General features: G+C 34.1%; 1 protein-coding gene across 3 annotated transcripts; it reads left to right on the forward strand.

Annotated features, from left to right (window-relative positions):
* The first annotated feature begins 2,353 nt into the window (after positions 1-2,353).
* On the forward strand, positions 2,354-17,659 carry LOC108340506 (protein ZINC INDUCED FACILITATOR-LIKE 1). Of its 3 annotated transcripts, XM_052877490.1 has the most exons (18): positions 2,354-2,690; positions 2,800-2,990; positions 3,625-3,665; positions 3,963-4,023; positions 4,121-4,223; positions 4,308-4,410; positions 4,519-4,572; positions 4,654-4,716; positions 5,045-5,094; positions 5,204-5,279; positions 14,847-15,035; positions 15,168-15,255; positions 15,756-15,841; positions 15,939-16,046; positions 16,166-16,210; positions 16,306-16,394; positions 16,752-16,795; positions 17,208-17,659. In XM_052877490.1, the coding sequence occupies exons 2-18, from the start codon at positions 2,834-2,836 to the stop codon at positions 17,318-17,320; spliced, it is 1,470 nt and encodes a 489-aa protein (XP_052733450.1). In that variant the 5' UTR covers positions 2,354-2,690; positions 2,800-2,833; the 3' UTR covers positions 17,321-17,659. The 3 variants fall into 3 exon arrangements, with proteins under 3 accessions (XP_052733450.1, XP_017433444.2, XP_052733451.1); XM_017577955.2 differs by having other exon boundaries at positions 2,682-2,990; XM_052877491.1 differs by lacking the exons at positions 2,354-2,690; positions 2,800-2,990 and having other exon boundaries at positions 4,098-4,223.
* The last annotated feature ends 232 nt before the right edge of the window (positions 17,660-17,891 follow it).

Here is a 17,891-nt window from a genome sequence, read left to right on the forward strand (position 1 = left end):
AAAATATGAGTTAAATAAATAAAAGTAAACACTTCAATATATTATAATTTATAAATTATAATGGAAAGTCATTGGAACTTGACAAGGTTGAATTATAAATTATAATATGAGTTAAACAAAGTTGACAAAGTGGACGAAGTAATTATAACAAGGTTGAATTATAATTTATAAATTTATAAATTATAATATGAGTTAAACAAAATAAAATAAACGTTTAAATATATTATAATTTATAAATTATATTAAAAAGTCATTGGAACCTCACAAGGTTGAATATAAGATTGAACCTTCCTGTGTAGGATATTTTTACACACAAAAATATGAGTTAAAAAAATAAAATAAACGCTTCAATATATTATAATTTATAAATTATAATAAAAAGTCATTAGAACATGACAAGGTTGAATCTGTGCAGGATATTTTTACTCATAAAAATATGAGTTAACCAAAATGAAATAAACACTTCAATATATTATAATTCATAAATTATAATAAAAAGTCATTAGAACCTGACATGGTTGAATGTAGGTCTGAACCTTCCTGTGCAGGATGTTTTTACTCACAAAAGTATGAGTTAAACAAAAATAAAGTAAACGCTTCAATATTATAATTTATAAATTATAATAAAAAGTCATTGAAACCTGACAAGGTTTAACGTAGATTTTTACTCACAAAAATATAAGTTAAACAAAATGAAGTAAACACTTCAATACATTATAATTTATAAATTATAATGAAAAGTCATTGAAACCTGACAAGGTTGAACGTAGGTTTGAACCTTCATGTGCAGGATATTTTTACTCTAAAAAATATGAGTTAAACAAAATAAAATACACTCTTCAATATATTATAATTTATAAATTATAATGAAAAGTCATTGGAACCTGACAAGGTTGAATGTAAGACTGAATCTTCCTGAAAGTTCTCAAAACAAAAGACATGCCTTTATAAATTATTATGGAGGTATTGATACGAAGTAGCGATGTCGAAACGAAGCGCGCGTCTGGTTTTTTGTGGCTTCATGGGGATGCCGCTTGGCCTCACGGTGGGTGCCATTTAAAGACTTCTTTGAAAATGATATATGACTTGAGCGTCAGAGTGAATTGCATTCTCAAAGAGAATTAGACAATGGAAAAAGAATAGAGCAAAGAAAGACGACCGATCCTCGACCAATTCAACCGAAACACAATTAAGGTGACATGAATTTATTAGTGTTATAATTTTTTTTAGTAAACCACTCTTCAAAATACCCTACAGTGATTATATAATGTGAAAGGAATTTTGGATTTGTTTTTTTTTTTAAATATTAATTTTTAAAATTCCCATGAATTGAAGTTTTAATTGCATTACTTCATTACCGTGCAAAATTGTTGACTAAAGGAAAAAGCTGTAACATCAAGAAACTTCATTTGTGGCTGATGTTATAGCCAAAGTTTATTCTCTTCTATTTGTCATCTTCTATTTGTCATCTAACATGTAATTATGAATATGTGGCCAACCATGTCCAGATCAAAATAATTTATTATATGTATGATTATTGATTGTGACTAATGAATAAAAGTCATAATGACTTTATAAGAATACAAATAGTATTTATTACTATTATTAATTATTTTCTTTTAAAAAATAGTCAGTATTTTAACTTTATTTCTTATTTATTTTTCTCTTTTATTCTTTAAAAGCAATAATTAATACTTTTTGTAAGTAATTAAAGCCATACAATGTTTTGAGATAAATTACAAATTCTCAAATGAATAAGACATTATTGGTATAATCCTGTGAAAAACGTTATGATTTAGTTTGTATAGAAAGTCAAACAATAAGTACTACTTTTATGTTTATCTAAATCTTTTAATTTTATTTTAGAAACAAATTATATCGTAAATATTCCAAAAAAATTTACATGACTAAATATAAGACAGAGTTTATTGTACAAGAGTAGATACAGATTTCAGTTTAAAGTTTTATAAAATTAAATTAGATTAAATGTTTAATTTAAAAAAAAACATTTTATTATTAAATTATAATATGCTAGAGTCTATCTGTATTTTTTCAGACAGACAAAATAAAAAAATTTCATTTTTATTACAAAACTAAATTTAGAGCATATAAGGTATTAATTTACTTGGTCAAGAATTTACCATTTTTTTTGAAAGATCAAAGATCAATAACGTGTTTAAACCAAAAAAATAACCATGTTATACAAATTTTATTTCGAACCTTACCTAATCAAATTAGAGCCATACATAGGTATGTCACAGATTTGATATCACTTCAAAATTTCGGAACTAATCCGTGTTTGACAATTATGTTGTCTTCACTTCCGACATCATTTTGTTCCTATTCCTATCTCTGTCTTTAGATGTAAGACCCCTTTGTTTTGTTATTACTCATTTTCTCTATTTTAATCACATATATGATCTTAGATACGTAGATTGAATAGCTTCACATCCAATAACGATTCTTTCTTATACAACTTTTCCACCTTCATCACTACCCCCATTGCACATTTTTTTTCACTCTGACGTGTGCAATGATGCCACTAGTTTTGTTCGTCTACGGCTCTGGATTATTTGTTAGGTGGCATCATATAGCATGTGAGAGAGAACAGAGCCTGTGTTGTCATGTTCCTACTTTTGCATTATAGCAAGAACGGGTCCTAAAGTTCTTCCTTTGTTGATTGTGTGCATGTATGTATGTTTGTTTCCTCACCCTTTGTGATTCTCCATTGTGCGCTTAGCAAGTGGCTATCTTTTCTGATTATCTTTTCTGGGTTTGAATGATTGATGCATGTAAAAGGAAAAAGGGACCTGAGTGAAACAATATCACAAACATGAGAGAGGAGAACGTGAAGCAGCCATTGTTGGGGAGGAAGAAGTACTACGATAACTGCCCCGGTTGCAAAGTGGATCAGGCCAAAGAGTTGAGTGAGGGACAAGGCGTACCCATTAAAAATCTTGCTATCATATGGACATTGGTGTTGTCCAATGGTAAACATTTGACATTATTTTTAGCATTTTAACTTCTGGAAAAGTTGGTGCTTCCTGTTTCTGTGTTGTTGTTGGGGACTTCTGGGGTGTTTGTGAGTGCAATGTTTGCTAATGCTACAGCTACTGTTCTAGCTTCTGACTAAATGTTTAGATTCTTTAACTTCGTGTTAACTGTGAAAGGGCCTTTCTCATGAGAATGATCTAACTTTTTTTACTGCTCTTATCTTCTTTTGCATCACTCAGAAAGTTTGCCATAGGGGTTGCTAAAAGTTCAGCCAGGTAGGCATAAAATTTGGTGCTTATTCAAAGCTGAAACTGAAAATAAAGTTGACAGGTTACCTTAACAGTTTAATCTTAAGCTAAAGCTGTAATACTAGTGTTTTAACTAAATCAATCAGGAAAAGGACCCCCCTTAGTGGTGTCTGATTAAGTTTACATGAATATTTCATCTCTATCTTGAATGCGTGATATTGTGTACCTTGGCTAAAAAGAGCAGTGCCTTCTGATCCCATAATATTTTGGAAGGAAAATCAGCATTTGTTTCTCTATTTTACCAGTTGCCATTATTCTGTTTCTTTTGGTCATTTGAAACTATTGAGTTTGCTCTGATAGTACTTTATTCTGTCCTCTGCAGCACTGCCTATATCATCTCTCTTTCCATTCCTTTATTTCATGGTGAGTTTAGCTATCAATTGAACTCGATGTATATTTTGATCTTGTGACATTGTTGGAAGTTCTATGAATACATTTACTTGAATGCTTAAACATCATTGTTGGAAGTTCTAGAATACATTTACTTGAGTACTTGGAATATGCTAAAGTCCGTTTTTAAGTGATTACTACTCTTAGTTCAGTTTTTTTATTTGTTCTGAAATACTTACAAAACTAAAGTTGTGATTACTGTTTAACTTTATGTCATGGATGAGTATAATACATATCCAGATTCCTCAATGATGGAACGATTATTTTCAGGTAAGGGATTTTAATATTGCGAAAACAGAAGCTGATATCAGTTCTTATGCTGGTTATATTGGTAAGATTACTTCTATCATTATCATTTTTTTGAAGTCTTCAACAATCCTTGCAAGTTACTACTTACTAGGGAAGCCTGTGTGATGAAAATGTTGTAGGCTCTTCATTCATGCTTGGCAGATGTTTGACATCTATATTATGGGGAGTTGTTGCTGATCGCTATGGTAGAAAGCCTGTAATGTTTGCAGGGATTGTGGTGGTGTAAGTATATCTCTCAAAGGATTGGTTCTTTCTTTAAGTTATTTGTTCAGCTTCCTATAATTCTCAGTGCTTACTTGATTTCAGTGTCATTTTCAACACACTATTTGGCCTCAGTACTAGTTTTTGGATGGCTCTTACTACAAGATTTCTTCTTGGAAGTTTAAATGGTATGCTTGGACCAGTGAAGGTATCATATTTTAAACACTAAATAGTTAGCACTTTCATAAATTTCTTGCTCAATTTTGTTCAAACTTCCGGTTGTACATGTCTGTTTGCTAACTCCTTTATTTAACAGGCCTATGCCACTGAAATTTTTCGAGATGAACACCATGCTCTAGGACTATCAACAGTTAGCATCATCATCTATTTTATACTATTACTTCTTAAAACTACATTTCCCAAGAATAATTCAAAGTGTGATTTGCTTTAGGTCAGTGCAGCTTGGGGCACAGGTTTAATCATTGGCCCAGCATTGGGAGGCTATTTGGCTCAGGTTTTCTCTATAATCTTTGCCATCTGGAGTATAACTGTCGGATGCACCTGCATAAAAAGCCTTTAATTTTGTATATACTGTAAGATGAGTTTGTTTTTCAATTGAAAGACTTCTTGCTTATTTAGAAAGTCAATGCCTGAAATTCTGTATTTGATTGAGGAATAGAAATTTTTACAGTATGGTCTCATGCATCTAGGAAAAATGGTCTCATGCATGTTCTGTTTTCTTTTTTCCATATTTTGCATTGATAAGTACTCAAGTTTCTGTGTGAGTGGGTATTGTGCAGGTACATGTTTATCTAATACTTTTGGAAAAATTTTCATTGTAGCCAGTAGAGAAGTACCCACATTTATTTTCAAAGGGTTCCATTTGGGATAAGTAAGTGGTCTTTTGGATTCGATTTCCTTTCTTCTTTGTGTTTTTATCATTTTATCCTTTTAATAATTCTCTGGTTTTCATTTACCAAAGCATATAAATCATTGTGCAGGTTTCCATACCTCTTGCCCAACCTTGTAATATCAGCAGTAGCATTTTTAGTAATTATTTGCTGCTTCTGGATTCCGGTATGTTTCTAAGGTTCTTCATTGATTACGTATGTTTCTATCTTCTTTATGTTTTGTGGCTTTTTAGTCTTGTAACAATTTTTTGATGACTTTTCATCTTCATTGGCTATATTATCTAGTTTGTCTACCTCATCTACTAGAAAAGAGATGACTTATATCTCTAGCCAAGAAAGGGGTAAATTGGATTTTGCTTTAAAAATTGATCTTTTCAAAAGCTTTGCAAAATCTTTGGTTTTCTTGAAATCAATAAAACAACAAATGTTGAATCAATGGTAAAAGAGAAAAGGATAGAAAAATATTAACACAAGCAATTTATATTGGTTCGGCCAAGCCTACATCGAGTCTTCCTTCAACAACATGAGTTGAAGGGATTCCACTATATTGATCTTCTAAGTACACTCCAGTAGTGCAGATCCAATCAGAACAATTCAGCCCAATTTCTTGATAAAATCTTGATGTGTAAAATCCAAATTTGATCATTGATTCTTCAAGACACTTCTTAGACGCTTCTGTAATCAAAACTCAATGAAATAGTTAGTTATGAAATTGATTGCAATTGAATTGTTTTCGAACAACGCGCAAGACATTATTTATAGGATTTTTTAAATCATGACGCATTTTAATTGATTACTAAATTTATGTAATCTATTAAGTTTTTCCTTCTGCTTTAACATATTCTCCCAAGTTTTCTTATTTTGATTTTAATAGATTATGCGCATGTAATCGATTATATAATTCTTATAAGCCAGCAATAAATTCATTTGTCCGTTAAAACAATTCAGGGTTTAAATGAAATTGATTTTGACACATAAAACATACTTAACCGATTATGAAACTTATGTAATCGGTTATGTCAACACTTAAGCAAATTTTCAAATCAACTTTCATTCTAAACAGATCAATACACTAATGAAACATATATTGGCATAACTTCGTGTTTTAATCGATTATACAACTTATGTAATCGATTACAGTTGAAAATAAGACTTATTTTATTATTCTCAATCATAAAAAATACAATCTCATACCCTCTATTTGTAATAATCTAGTTCTCCTAAAAAGGGAAATAGGGAAACTAGGAAAAATAAAATAAAATAAAAGATTATGTATCTATTTTCTCTAATTAGGAAGATTCTAAAGATATTATCTCAAATTACAACACTCCCCCTCAAGTTGATAAATGAATATCAATCATTCCCAACTTGCCTACAAGATCTTGAAATCTACCCGGAGTAAGCCCTTTTGTAAAAATATCTGCTATTTGAAGTTCTGTAGGAACATGAGTTGTAATCACAAAGCCTCTGTCAAGATTATCTTTGATGAAATGTCTGTCAATTTCAATGTGTTTTTGGTTCTGTCATATTGTACTGGATTATGGGCTATGCTCACAGCAGACTTATTGTCACAGTGTAGTTGCACCGGGTGTTCCACTTTGACTTTAAGATCATCCAAAATGATTTTCATCCAGAGTCCTTCACACATTCTTTGAGCAAGGGCTCGAAATTCAGCTTCTGCACTAGAACGAGATACTCTATCTTGCTTTTTGCTTCTCCATGTTACTAGACTATCTCCAAGAAATACACAATACCCAAAAGTAGATTTTCTGTCAGTAATAGAACCTGCATAGTTAGCATCAGTATATATCTTCATAGTCAATGTGTCTTCCCTTTTGAATAATAGCCCCTTTCCTGGACTTGACTTCAAGTATTGGAGAATTTTGTCAACAACTTGCATGTGTGTCTCTCTTGGATCATGCATAAATTGGATCACTACACTAACTGCATAAGCAATGTCTGGTCTTGTGTGTGATAGATAAATCAATTTTCCCACCAATCTCTGATATTGGGCCTTCTCTATAGGAGCACTTTCTTCACTTCCAATTATGTGATTCTGTTCTATAGGAACTGTTGAGGTTCTACATCCCAGCTTTCCTGTTTCTTTGAGGAGATCAAGTACATATTTCCTTTGGGAGATGAAAATTTCATTCTTGGAGTAGGCAACATCTATTCCAAGAAAATATTTGACTTTTCCAAGGTCTTTCATTTCAAATTGAGCTGCCAATTTTTATTTTAATGCCAACTTTTCTATTTCATCATCTCCTGCAATAATCATATCATCCACATAGACAAGCAATAGAGTGAGTTTACCTGTATAAGAGTGCTTTATGAATAGAGTATGATCTCCTTGGCTTTGTCTATTGATAACGGTTGAAAAATCGTTATTTTTATACTTAATTTTGACCTTAAAAACAACCTTTATGACTTAGAAACTAGCTTGAAATCATGTTTTTGCTTAAGTTTTGGAAATAAGAGAGTTGGATGAGTTTTATGCTTGATTTTCCTTGTTTTGACAAGAATTAAGATGAATTGGATGAAAGAAGTTGAAGTACCAAGGAGTTGGACTTAGGAAAGGAAGGAAAAGTGCAAAAAAGAATAATTGTTGCCACCGCTCAACGCCATTTGCACCGTTGAGCGCGAATCTGGCTGATGAGTACATTGTCTCATGCTTAAGCGCTACCGCTGAGGGCCAATTCAAGTATCGCAACTACCGCTCAGCGCCAGACTGTGCTGTTGTATACACTATTTCGCGCCTGAGCGTCAACGCTCAGGGTCATTCTGAGTGCCGCACTTGCCGCTGAGCCCCAAAACTGTTGTTGAGCGTTGTTTAATAGGGCTTGGGCCAATTTTCTATATTTTTAATAAACTATATAAGGGTTTAGTCGACCTAGGGTTGATATTTTTGGACAGAAAGAGGCGAAATCACACTTCTCTCACCCCTTGGAGGCGGATTTTGGATGCGGAAGCTCCTTTCTTCAAATTCTAGGGTTCTATCTTTCATTCTTTTCATTATTTTCATCTAGTTTCACTATGTCTATGGTGAACTAAACCTCCATTATTGTTGGGGAAATGGTGTAATCCTTTGAAACTCTCATGTATTGAATTGATTCTTGATTATATATGCTTTACTTCATTAATTGTTAGGGTTTTTCCTCTTTACTCTATGCATGCTTTGTTTAACTCATTCAATTGCATGATCATTGATGTTATCTATATGGACACATATAGGTAAATCTAGAACTGGGGAAATTCTCCCGGAAGCAATATTACCTAGACATAGGAATAGGAGGATCAGTTGCCTTTAAGCTTTTGTGCGAATGTAATGCATGAATAATTGTTAGGGAGACAAGACATTGTAAACTAGTGATTAGGAGTAGGCTTTCTTCATCGAGACATCGGGTTTAAGGTAAATTAGAAAGTGACATTAAAACAAAGATGAATTCATGAATACATGAGAGTGAGATAGGATAAATCGGAAACACCAACAACATCATCATTCCATATTTTACATCAATCACTTTTGCATCTTTCAATCCAATTGATCAAAAACTTGCATTCATGTTTATTTTTCGCAATTCAACCACAATGATTTTGTTTACAAGTCTAATTTAATCAAGAAATCACATAATTGTCTAGGCCGTGAGTCCTTTGGGAAACGATACTTGGTCTTACCATTTTATTATTACTTGATACGATTCGGTACACTTACCGAAGTGTTAACAGGTCTTACCATTTATTATTACTTGAACGATTCGGTACACTTGACGAAGTCTTAACATCTGTATCCCAAGGAAACCATTGCTTTTGTAAATCTTCCAAACCATGCTCTAGGGGATTGCTTAAGACCATTCAATGCTTTCTTCAGGAGGCATACCTTGTTTCTTTCATTTTTCACTTTAAAACATTGGGAAATCTCCATGTACACTTCCTCATCTAGATTTCCATGAAGAAAGACATTCTTCACATCCAGCTGGTGTAAGTCCCATCCAAAATGGGCAACCAAAACGAGAATAACTCAAACTGTATTCATCTTTGCCACTGGGGCAATTGTCTCCTCATAATCAATCTCATATCTTTGGACAGAAAGAGGCGAAATTACACTTCTTTCCCCCCTCAAAGGCGGATTTTGGATGTGGAAGCTCCGATCTTCAACTTTTAAGGTTCTATCTTTCATTCTTTTCATTATTTTCATCTACTTTCACCATGTCTATGGTGAACTAAACCTCCATTGTTGTTGGGGATTGATGTAACCTTTGTAAACTCTCATGTATTTAATTGATTCTTGATTTTTGATCCCCGACAATGGTGCCAAAAACTTGTTAACACTTCGGCAAGTGTACCGAATCGTGTCAAGTAATAATAAATAGTAAGATCAAGTATTGTTTCCCAAGAGACTCATTGCACTAAACATTTATGTGATTACCCAACTAATTAAGACTCTAAAGAATAAATTTTGGGGTTTTTGAATGCAAATGCAATAAAAATAAACATGAATGCAATTTGATCAATTGAGGCTAAACACAAAAATGAATGAATGAAGTTAATGGTATTGTTGTTGGGTTTTAGATTTCACCTAGTTTACTCTCATGCATATATGAATTCGTCTTCTTCATTAATGTTAATGTCACTTTCTAATTTACCTTAAACCCAATGTCTCGGTGAAGAAAGCCTAATCCTAATTACTAGTTCACAATGTCTTGTCTCCCTAGCAATTAATCGTGCATTACATTCGCACAGAAGCTTAAAGGCAACCAACCCTCATATCCCTATGTCTAGGCAATACTGCTTTTGGGAGAGATTCCCCAGATCTAGATTTCCCCGTATGTGTTCATATCGACAAAATCAATGATCATGCAATTAAATGAGTTAAACAAAGCATGCATAGAGTGTAGAGGAGAAACCCTAACAATTAATGAATATAATCAAGAATCAATTCAATACATGAGAGTTTACAAAGGTTACATCAATCCTCAACAACAATGGAGGTTTAGTTCACCATAGACATGGTGAAACTAGATGAACAATGGAATGAAAGGATGGAAGAGATAGAAAAACCCTAGAAAGAGAAGAGGAAAGCTATCACCATCCCCAAATCTATCCCCAAGGGGTGAAAAATGTGTTTCTGTGATCAAGCCATCAAAAGATATAATCCCTAGAACGTGCAAGTCCTTAAATAGAACTAAAAAATAACAGAAAACAGGTCCAAGCCCACGAAACTGGCGCTCAACGCCCAAAAAGGCCGTTCAGCGGTAATTGCGGCACTAAACTGACGCTCAACCTAGACTGGCGCTCAGCCCTACTTTTCTGCACTCTGGTTGACTTTTCTACATTTTGGTTGACTTTTTTGCATTGGTTGACTATTCTGCATTCTGGTTGACTTTTATGCATTCCAACTATTTGATACTTTAACTCTTCTTTCAAATCATTCCAATAGCCTACAAAATCAAGAGAATTTAGTGATAAAATCATCAAGTATAACCTCAACTCTCTTATTCACAAAACTAAAGCAAAAACATAAGTTCAAGCAAGCTTCTAAGTCAAAAAGAGTGTTTTTAATATCAACATTAAGTATAAAAGTAACGATTTTTCAACCGTTATCAGGGGAATCTCCATGTACACTTCCTCATCTATATTTCCACTAAGAAAGACATTCTTCACAACTAGTTGGTGTAAGTCCCATCCAAAATGGGCAGCCAAAGCGAGAATAACTCGAACTGTATTCATCTTTGCCATTGGGGCAAATGTCTCCTCATAATCAATCCCATATGTTTGGGTATATCCTTTTGCCACCAATCTAGCTTTATATCTTTCTATTGTCCCATCTGTCTTATGTTTCACTGTGAATATCTATCTACACCCTACTGCCTTCTTGTCTCTTAGCTTATCAACAATCTCCCAAGTTGAATTTCTTTCTAATGCATTCATCTCTTCTTTCATGGCTTTATTCCAATGTTCAAGTTTCATGGCCTCCTGGATTGAGGTAGGAATTTTTGTGGCATCAATGGCAGCAATAAAACTTTTGTGCTTATTAGAGAGATTGTTAGTGCAAACATACTGAGAAATAGGATATTTAGCACATGATCTTCTTCCCTTTCTCAATGCAATGGGTAAATCCTTAGTAATACTTACCTCTTCCTCATTGATATCTTCAGGGATCCTCACCTCCGGATTAGACAATTTTTCTTGCTCGAGAGTCAAAGTTGGTTGTTCTCTTCTTTCATGTTTTTTGCCAAAAAATCTGTCTTCCTGTTCTTCCTCACTGTGGACTATTGTAGCTTCATTGCTCAGGTCTTGGGCATCCTGCAAAGACAAACATGGTAATGACAAGAAGGAGAGTTCATCCACTTCAAGTGCTTTCTCCCCCTGAAGTGGTGGACTAACATAAAAGGATTTTGTTTCATGAAAGGTGACATCCATGGTGATAAAGACGCGACGACTCTGAGGATGATAACATTTGTACCTTTTTTATTAGAAGGATACCTAATAAAGACACATTTAAGAGCTTTGGGATCTAATTTACCACAGTTAGGATGATGAGAGTGAACAAAAACAACACATCCAAAGACTCGACTAGGTAGACTTGTTATTAGGGAAGAAGAAGGAACAAAAGACAATAGAGACTCTATAGGACTAATGCCATTTAAGATACAAGTGGGTAACCTGTTGATGAGATATGTGGCAGTTAACACAGCTTCTCCCCAGTAATGTTTTGGAACAAACATTTGAAAAAGAAGAGCTCTAGTTACTTCAAGATGATGATTCTTTCTTTCAACAACCCCATTTTGTTGAGGGGTATTAACACAGGTTAGTTCATGAACAATACCATTATGAGACAAAAATTGAGAAATTCATGATTCACATATTCAATACCATTATCAGACCTAATTCTTTTGATATTTTATTCAAATTGAGTTTGGACAAGACGGAAAAAATTAACAAAAATTTGAAAAACTTCGGATTTATTTTTCATAAGGTATGTCCACGTGACACGAGTACAATCATCAATAAAAGTAACGAACCATTTGGCTCCGAAATAAGAATCTATGACAGGACCCCAAACATCAGAGTGAATTAAATCAAATGGAGAAATACTCTTTTTATTACTAATAGGATAAGATGCACGATGGTGTTTTGACGATTGACAAATATCACAATTAAAAGACTCAACATACTCCTTGGTAAACAAATGGGGAAACAAGGACTTGATAAGACTAAATGAAGGATGCCCAAGCCTTTGATGATGTAACCATATTTGAGATATTGTCCACATCTCAGATGTAGCTTGTTGACTCATGATTTGTGTGTTGCGTTGGTCATCAAACTCTAAAAAATACAACCCACTTTGCTCCTTAGCAGTTAAAATCGTCTTCCCCGTGGCAAGGTCCTGAAAAACACAATAACTTAGAAAAAATATTATTGAACAATTTAAATCCTTTGTGAGTTTTTGCACAAAGATAAGACTATTAGCTAATTGAGGAACATGCTAAACATCCTTCAATATAATAAATGAGTCCAAAAATATATTCCCAGAGCCGCATACAGGTATACCTTGACCATTTGCAACTATAATAAGTTGTTCTTTATTGCTTTTTCCATATGAGTTGAAATACCCATTGAAAGGTGTCATATGATTAGTTGCACCCGAATCAAGGATCCAAATACCTTGAGACACATGACCAACAATATTCAGACAAATCTTACCTTTTATGGACAGAGTACATGATCCAGAGGGTTTACTCATTGATTCAACTATTGCTTCCAAGCGCTCGATTTTCTCCTTATAAGCTTTCATATCAAGATCTGGTGGTGGTGGTGGATTAGACTGGGAAGGACTAGATTGATTGGTAGCTTCCCGTTCTGAGGTAGTATGGTTTACCCATCTTTGAGTAGGCCCTTTGTTGTTTCCCATGCGCTCGAGAACATTCTTTCTTCCATGGAGTTTGAAGCATGTTTCCTTGGTATCTCCAGATCTTTTACAGTATGAACAATAATCCCCATGAGTACCTCTTTCAAACGTCTTTCCCCCAGCATTTGTTACCTTGTGGACTCCCTTTCCAATTGTCATGGTAGAGCCTGTGTTGGAGATCCCTCCATGAAGCATAACAGTTCACCGAGTTTCTTCTCCTCTTACCATAAAAAAACTTCTGACAAGGGTGGTAATTTTTCTCTTCCAAAAATTTGAACCCGGATTGGGTCGTACTCATGATTCAGGCCCTAGAGAAATTTAAAGGTTTTTCCCCTTCAATGAATTCAGCAAGAGCGGCAACATCTGTTTTACACATCTTTATTGTTTGGATCTGATCGAGTTCCATACAAAGACCATTCAGGATTCCGTGATATTCTGATACGGAAAGGGAGCCCTGTTTTGTATTAAATATCCTATTCTTGATGTCATAGTAAGCAACAAGATCCTTTTTAAAAGAAAAAGTACTCTGTAAATCATCCCATATTTCTTTTGCAGAAGAATGAAACATATAATTTTTCCTTATCTCAGGAATCATGGATTGCCACATCCAAGTCATAATTAATGAATCTTCCTTGTCCCAAATTGAAAAATGAGGATCGTGTGGTCTTGGTCCTCCTCCATCTATGTGATCAAGTTTTGAACGACCCTTGAGAATCCTTAAAATAAATTGGCTCCATTGTAAGTAATTCTGACCATCCAACCAAAAGGTACTTCCTATATTTGGTAGGTCATTAGCCACCCCCAAATGAATATTTTTTTCTTCGGACATCACGTACCCAACAAAAAAGAGCAAAAACTTCAAACTCAGATCTACTCAAATAAAGGCCAAACGGGTCGTCACCAACCCTAAAAATAGACTCAGGAGGCTCCGGCAACTCTTCTGTGGCGGTGACGGCAAGTGGGTCACACCGAGAAAAAATGAGCAAAACTTAAAACTCAGATATACTCAAATACAACCAAAATGAGTTGTCACCGACCCTAGGAATAGACTCAGGGGGCTCCGGCGACCCTATCTGTGGCGGCGGCGGCGAGTGGGTCCCGTCAGTGGTGGGTGCGTGGGCTACACGCGCCAGCGACGGTGGCAGCGCGTGGCGACTCCTCTCACGGAGCGACTTCCGGCGTTGTGATCGCCGGTTTTGGGCGCACCTTTCTTTCCTATCAACAACCCCAACCGGCGACGGCGGCAGCGGCGGTAGTCGGACAGCGGCGGCGGTGCGACTTGTTGCAGCGGAATCGAGCCCCAAGATCAGGAGCTCTGACACCAAGTTGAAAATAAGACTTATTTTATTATTCTCAATCATAAAAAATACATTTTCATACCCTTTATTTGTAATAATTTAGTTCTCCTAAAAAGGGAAATAGGGAAACTAGGAAAAATAAAATAAAATAAAAGATTATGTATCTATTTCCTCTAATTAGGAAGATTCTAAAGATATTATCTCAAATTACAACAATTACTATACAGTTGTTTGCCCTTGTTAATCATACAATGATATCTGGAAAAATCTAACAGATTATATACATTGTTTAACCGATTGTTTCTTCCATAAATGAAATGTTCAATATGTTTTAGGCATGATTCATTTACAAACAATGAATTCATATATCAAGCACAAACACAATAAAGATAAAACAATTGTTATGCTATTTGTTGTGCAAGAAACTATAAAACTATTCTTTTGTTCATCATAAAAACATAGATATTAAGGGTTGAATAGCTCCCCCTATCACCATCATCAATATAATTGTTTAAAATACCTACAGGAAACACTTCACACCCACAGTTGTAGTGATGAATCCGTGGAAGATGCTGAAGCTTTGGAAAATGGAAACAGTGGAGCTGGCAAAGACATGACAACTCAGAAGAATGAAAACCTCCTCTTGAATCGGCCCTTGATGTCATCTATCATAATTTACTGTGTTTTCTCACTTCATGATATTGCTTATCAAGAGGTATCACTCATTGATCTTGATGATGTTACAAATGGTCTATGCATTTCCTTTGATATATGTTATTTAGATTTTCCTGATTTTTATTCTTTTTCTGCTTAAGTGAACTACATTCATTCATCTTGCTTTCTTTAGGTTTTCTCATTATGGAGTGTCAGTCCTCGAAAGCTGGGGGGGTTGAACTTCTCAACAAATGATGTTGGCAATGTTCTTTCAATAACAGGTGAATCTCTGGAACTAACAATTTTCGCAATGTTGCTTATTTCAATAACATGTTTCCTTCCTAATTTTTTATCTGCAAATACTGCACATAGATTTTATGCATTTATGTGAATTTTACGGATTTGGATTGCCAAACTTTGGTCAACTAATGTTTAGAAAAAAATTTCTTATTTATTCATTACTTGCCAAAATTTTCTAGTGCAACACCAAGATGCTATAACTTTGACTGCAAGATTATTATATCTTTCTCTTTACAAAAGAGGAAGCATGAAAGATAGGCTATTTTGTATCATAAAAAGTTTGAAACAGTATTGACATTGTAGGATACCACTTGAACCACATTAAAGTTATTCCTATAGTTCTAAAGTTTTACAAAATTGTCTGGATTTTGGGTTTGAGAGTGACAAAGCTATAGAAAAATTTTGCATTTAGTGTTGATCTTCATTTTCCTATTGTACAATTGATACTTTATAATTACTAACTCACTTCTCCAATGTTTAGGTGTTGCAATGATCATTTACCAAATTTCGGTCTATCCATTTGTGGAAAGAGCTTGTGGACCTGTTGGAATTGGCCGCATTACAGGGGTTAGTTTTCATCAAATTGTAGCTATTATACCGTTGTTTTTAACATTTCAAATTTTGTTATTTGAAAAATGTCCTATTACTTTGGTCCCATATGCAGATGTTATCAATACCTCTTTTGCAAAGCTACCCTTTCATAGCATTGTTGTCAGGTGTTGCACTAACCATAGTCATAGTTACTGCTTCAATTCTAAAGAATATTCTGTCTGTAAGTGAACCTCTCTGTTCATTTAACTGTTTAATAGTGATTTGAGTGTTTAAATTGATTCAAAAAAGTTTTTACATGTTACAAATTTGACTGATTGAACTCTTTTTTGTTGAATTTAGGCCACCATTATAACTGGTTTGTTCCTCCTACAAAACCGAGCAGTGGTAATTTTTGGATTATTGCAACTTTATTCAATACAATGGTTGAGACTATTTGTTGATGGACTGTGACATATATGACATTTTCATTTGGAAAACAGGAGCAACACCAAAGAGGTGCAGCTAATGGCATTTCCATGACAGGCATGTCCCTATTCAAAGCTATTGGTCCTGCTACAGGTGGTGCAGTGTGAGTGTTCCTGTTTCAGCTTTTACTAGATTTACCTGTCAGTTCAAAAAATGTCAAATATACTGGCATGTCAATTTGCAGGGTTTTCATTTAATCCATTCTAAGTTCCTTTATGATATGGTTTTTTCATAGTGAACTAGATTGAAAGATAAAGGTATCATGTTACCTGTCAATGTATCCCTTGACCCTTGTTGGCATAGAAAGATATTTAATAGAAATTACTGCTCTCCACTTTGATCCATTAGCAGTTGGATTGACAGAGTTTTCATCAGTAGTTCTTAACCACATACTTTCTTACCAAAGTATCATACATTAAGAATTATATCTAATTTTCTGATATGATGATGGTGAATGCAGATTAACTTGGTCACAAAAGCGGATGGATGCTTCATTCCTCTCAGGTATGATGCTCAACTAATTTATTTGTGTGCACAAGAGATGTTGCATTTATTTCTACTATCTAAACAAAGAAAAAAGTAAATGCAGAACGAGATATGTTTGAGTAGACAGCATGTGTGCAGTGGTATAATAAAATATTGTCTAGTTAATAGGGCGGTTCAAGGCTCAAACAGGTAAAGTCCTTCCTTTAGGCCTCCAAGAAAAGAATACCTCAAAAAAATATTTTTAAGAACTAATTGTTTTAGGTCTCAAAAACCCTTGAGTTTGCTTTAGGCCTCATTCTTAAGCTTGTTTTAGGCCTTCCAAACCCTTTAGCCGTTCCCGCTAGCTAGACCATGATGTCAATGCAGCTGTTAAGGGCATTGTTTGTTTTGCTAGGAGCTTACTTACTGATGTGCATTTATTTGACTGCAGGCACCAATATGGTGTTCTTTGTCCTGAACATAATTGAAGCAATTGGAATAATAATGATGTTCAAACCATTTCTTGCTGAGAAGAAGAAAACACAGTCAGATCAGTTACAGTGAAATCAATAATTTTTACTCAAGTCATATAGCATCTCCCTGGAACTGCTATCTATTGCAGAGATGATAACCAGATGCATGAACTTTCTCATATTGAAGTTAAATTAATGGAACCAGTTCAATTTGTAACTTGCCTTAACTGGTTAGGAGAAACCTAGGGAAGTGTATAGGGAAAGGCCAATTAAGCCTTACAGCCCCTTTTTTTTCAATTGTTTCAATCTAGTATGTAATATACTTTTTTACTAGTATTGTTTTGTAATCATACTATAATATACTACTTCTCATATCATTTATAAGGAAAAAATAAATTCACATGGTTTAAGAAAATCATGCATTAAATTATCTAATCTCTTCATATCTTTTTCTTCTAGAATTTTAGTTTTTAATATCAATGATATAATTAAAAAAGTCGAACATTAATCAATGTTAAGGTATTTAAAAAAAATAAAGAACCAAATATATAATTAACTCTTTATTTTAATTATCAATAAAATCTTATGAATTATAAATACCCAAGGAGTGTATGAATATGGTGGCTAGGGCCACAGAGAACAATGAGGCTTTAGAATTAAAT

Source organism: Vigna angularis, chromosome 5, assembly GCF_016808095.1.
Source record: "Vigna angularis cultivar LongXiaoDou No.4 chromosome 5, ASM1680809v1, whole genome shotgun sequence".
NCBI classification, from domain to species: domain Eukaryota; kingdom Viridiplantae; phylum Streptophyta; class Magnoliopsida; order Fabales; family Fabaceae; genus Vigna; species Vigna angularis.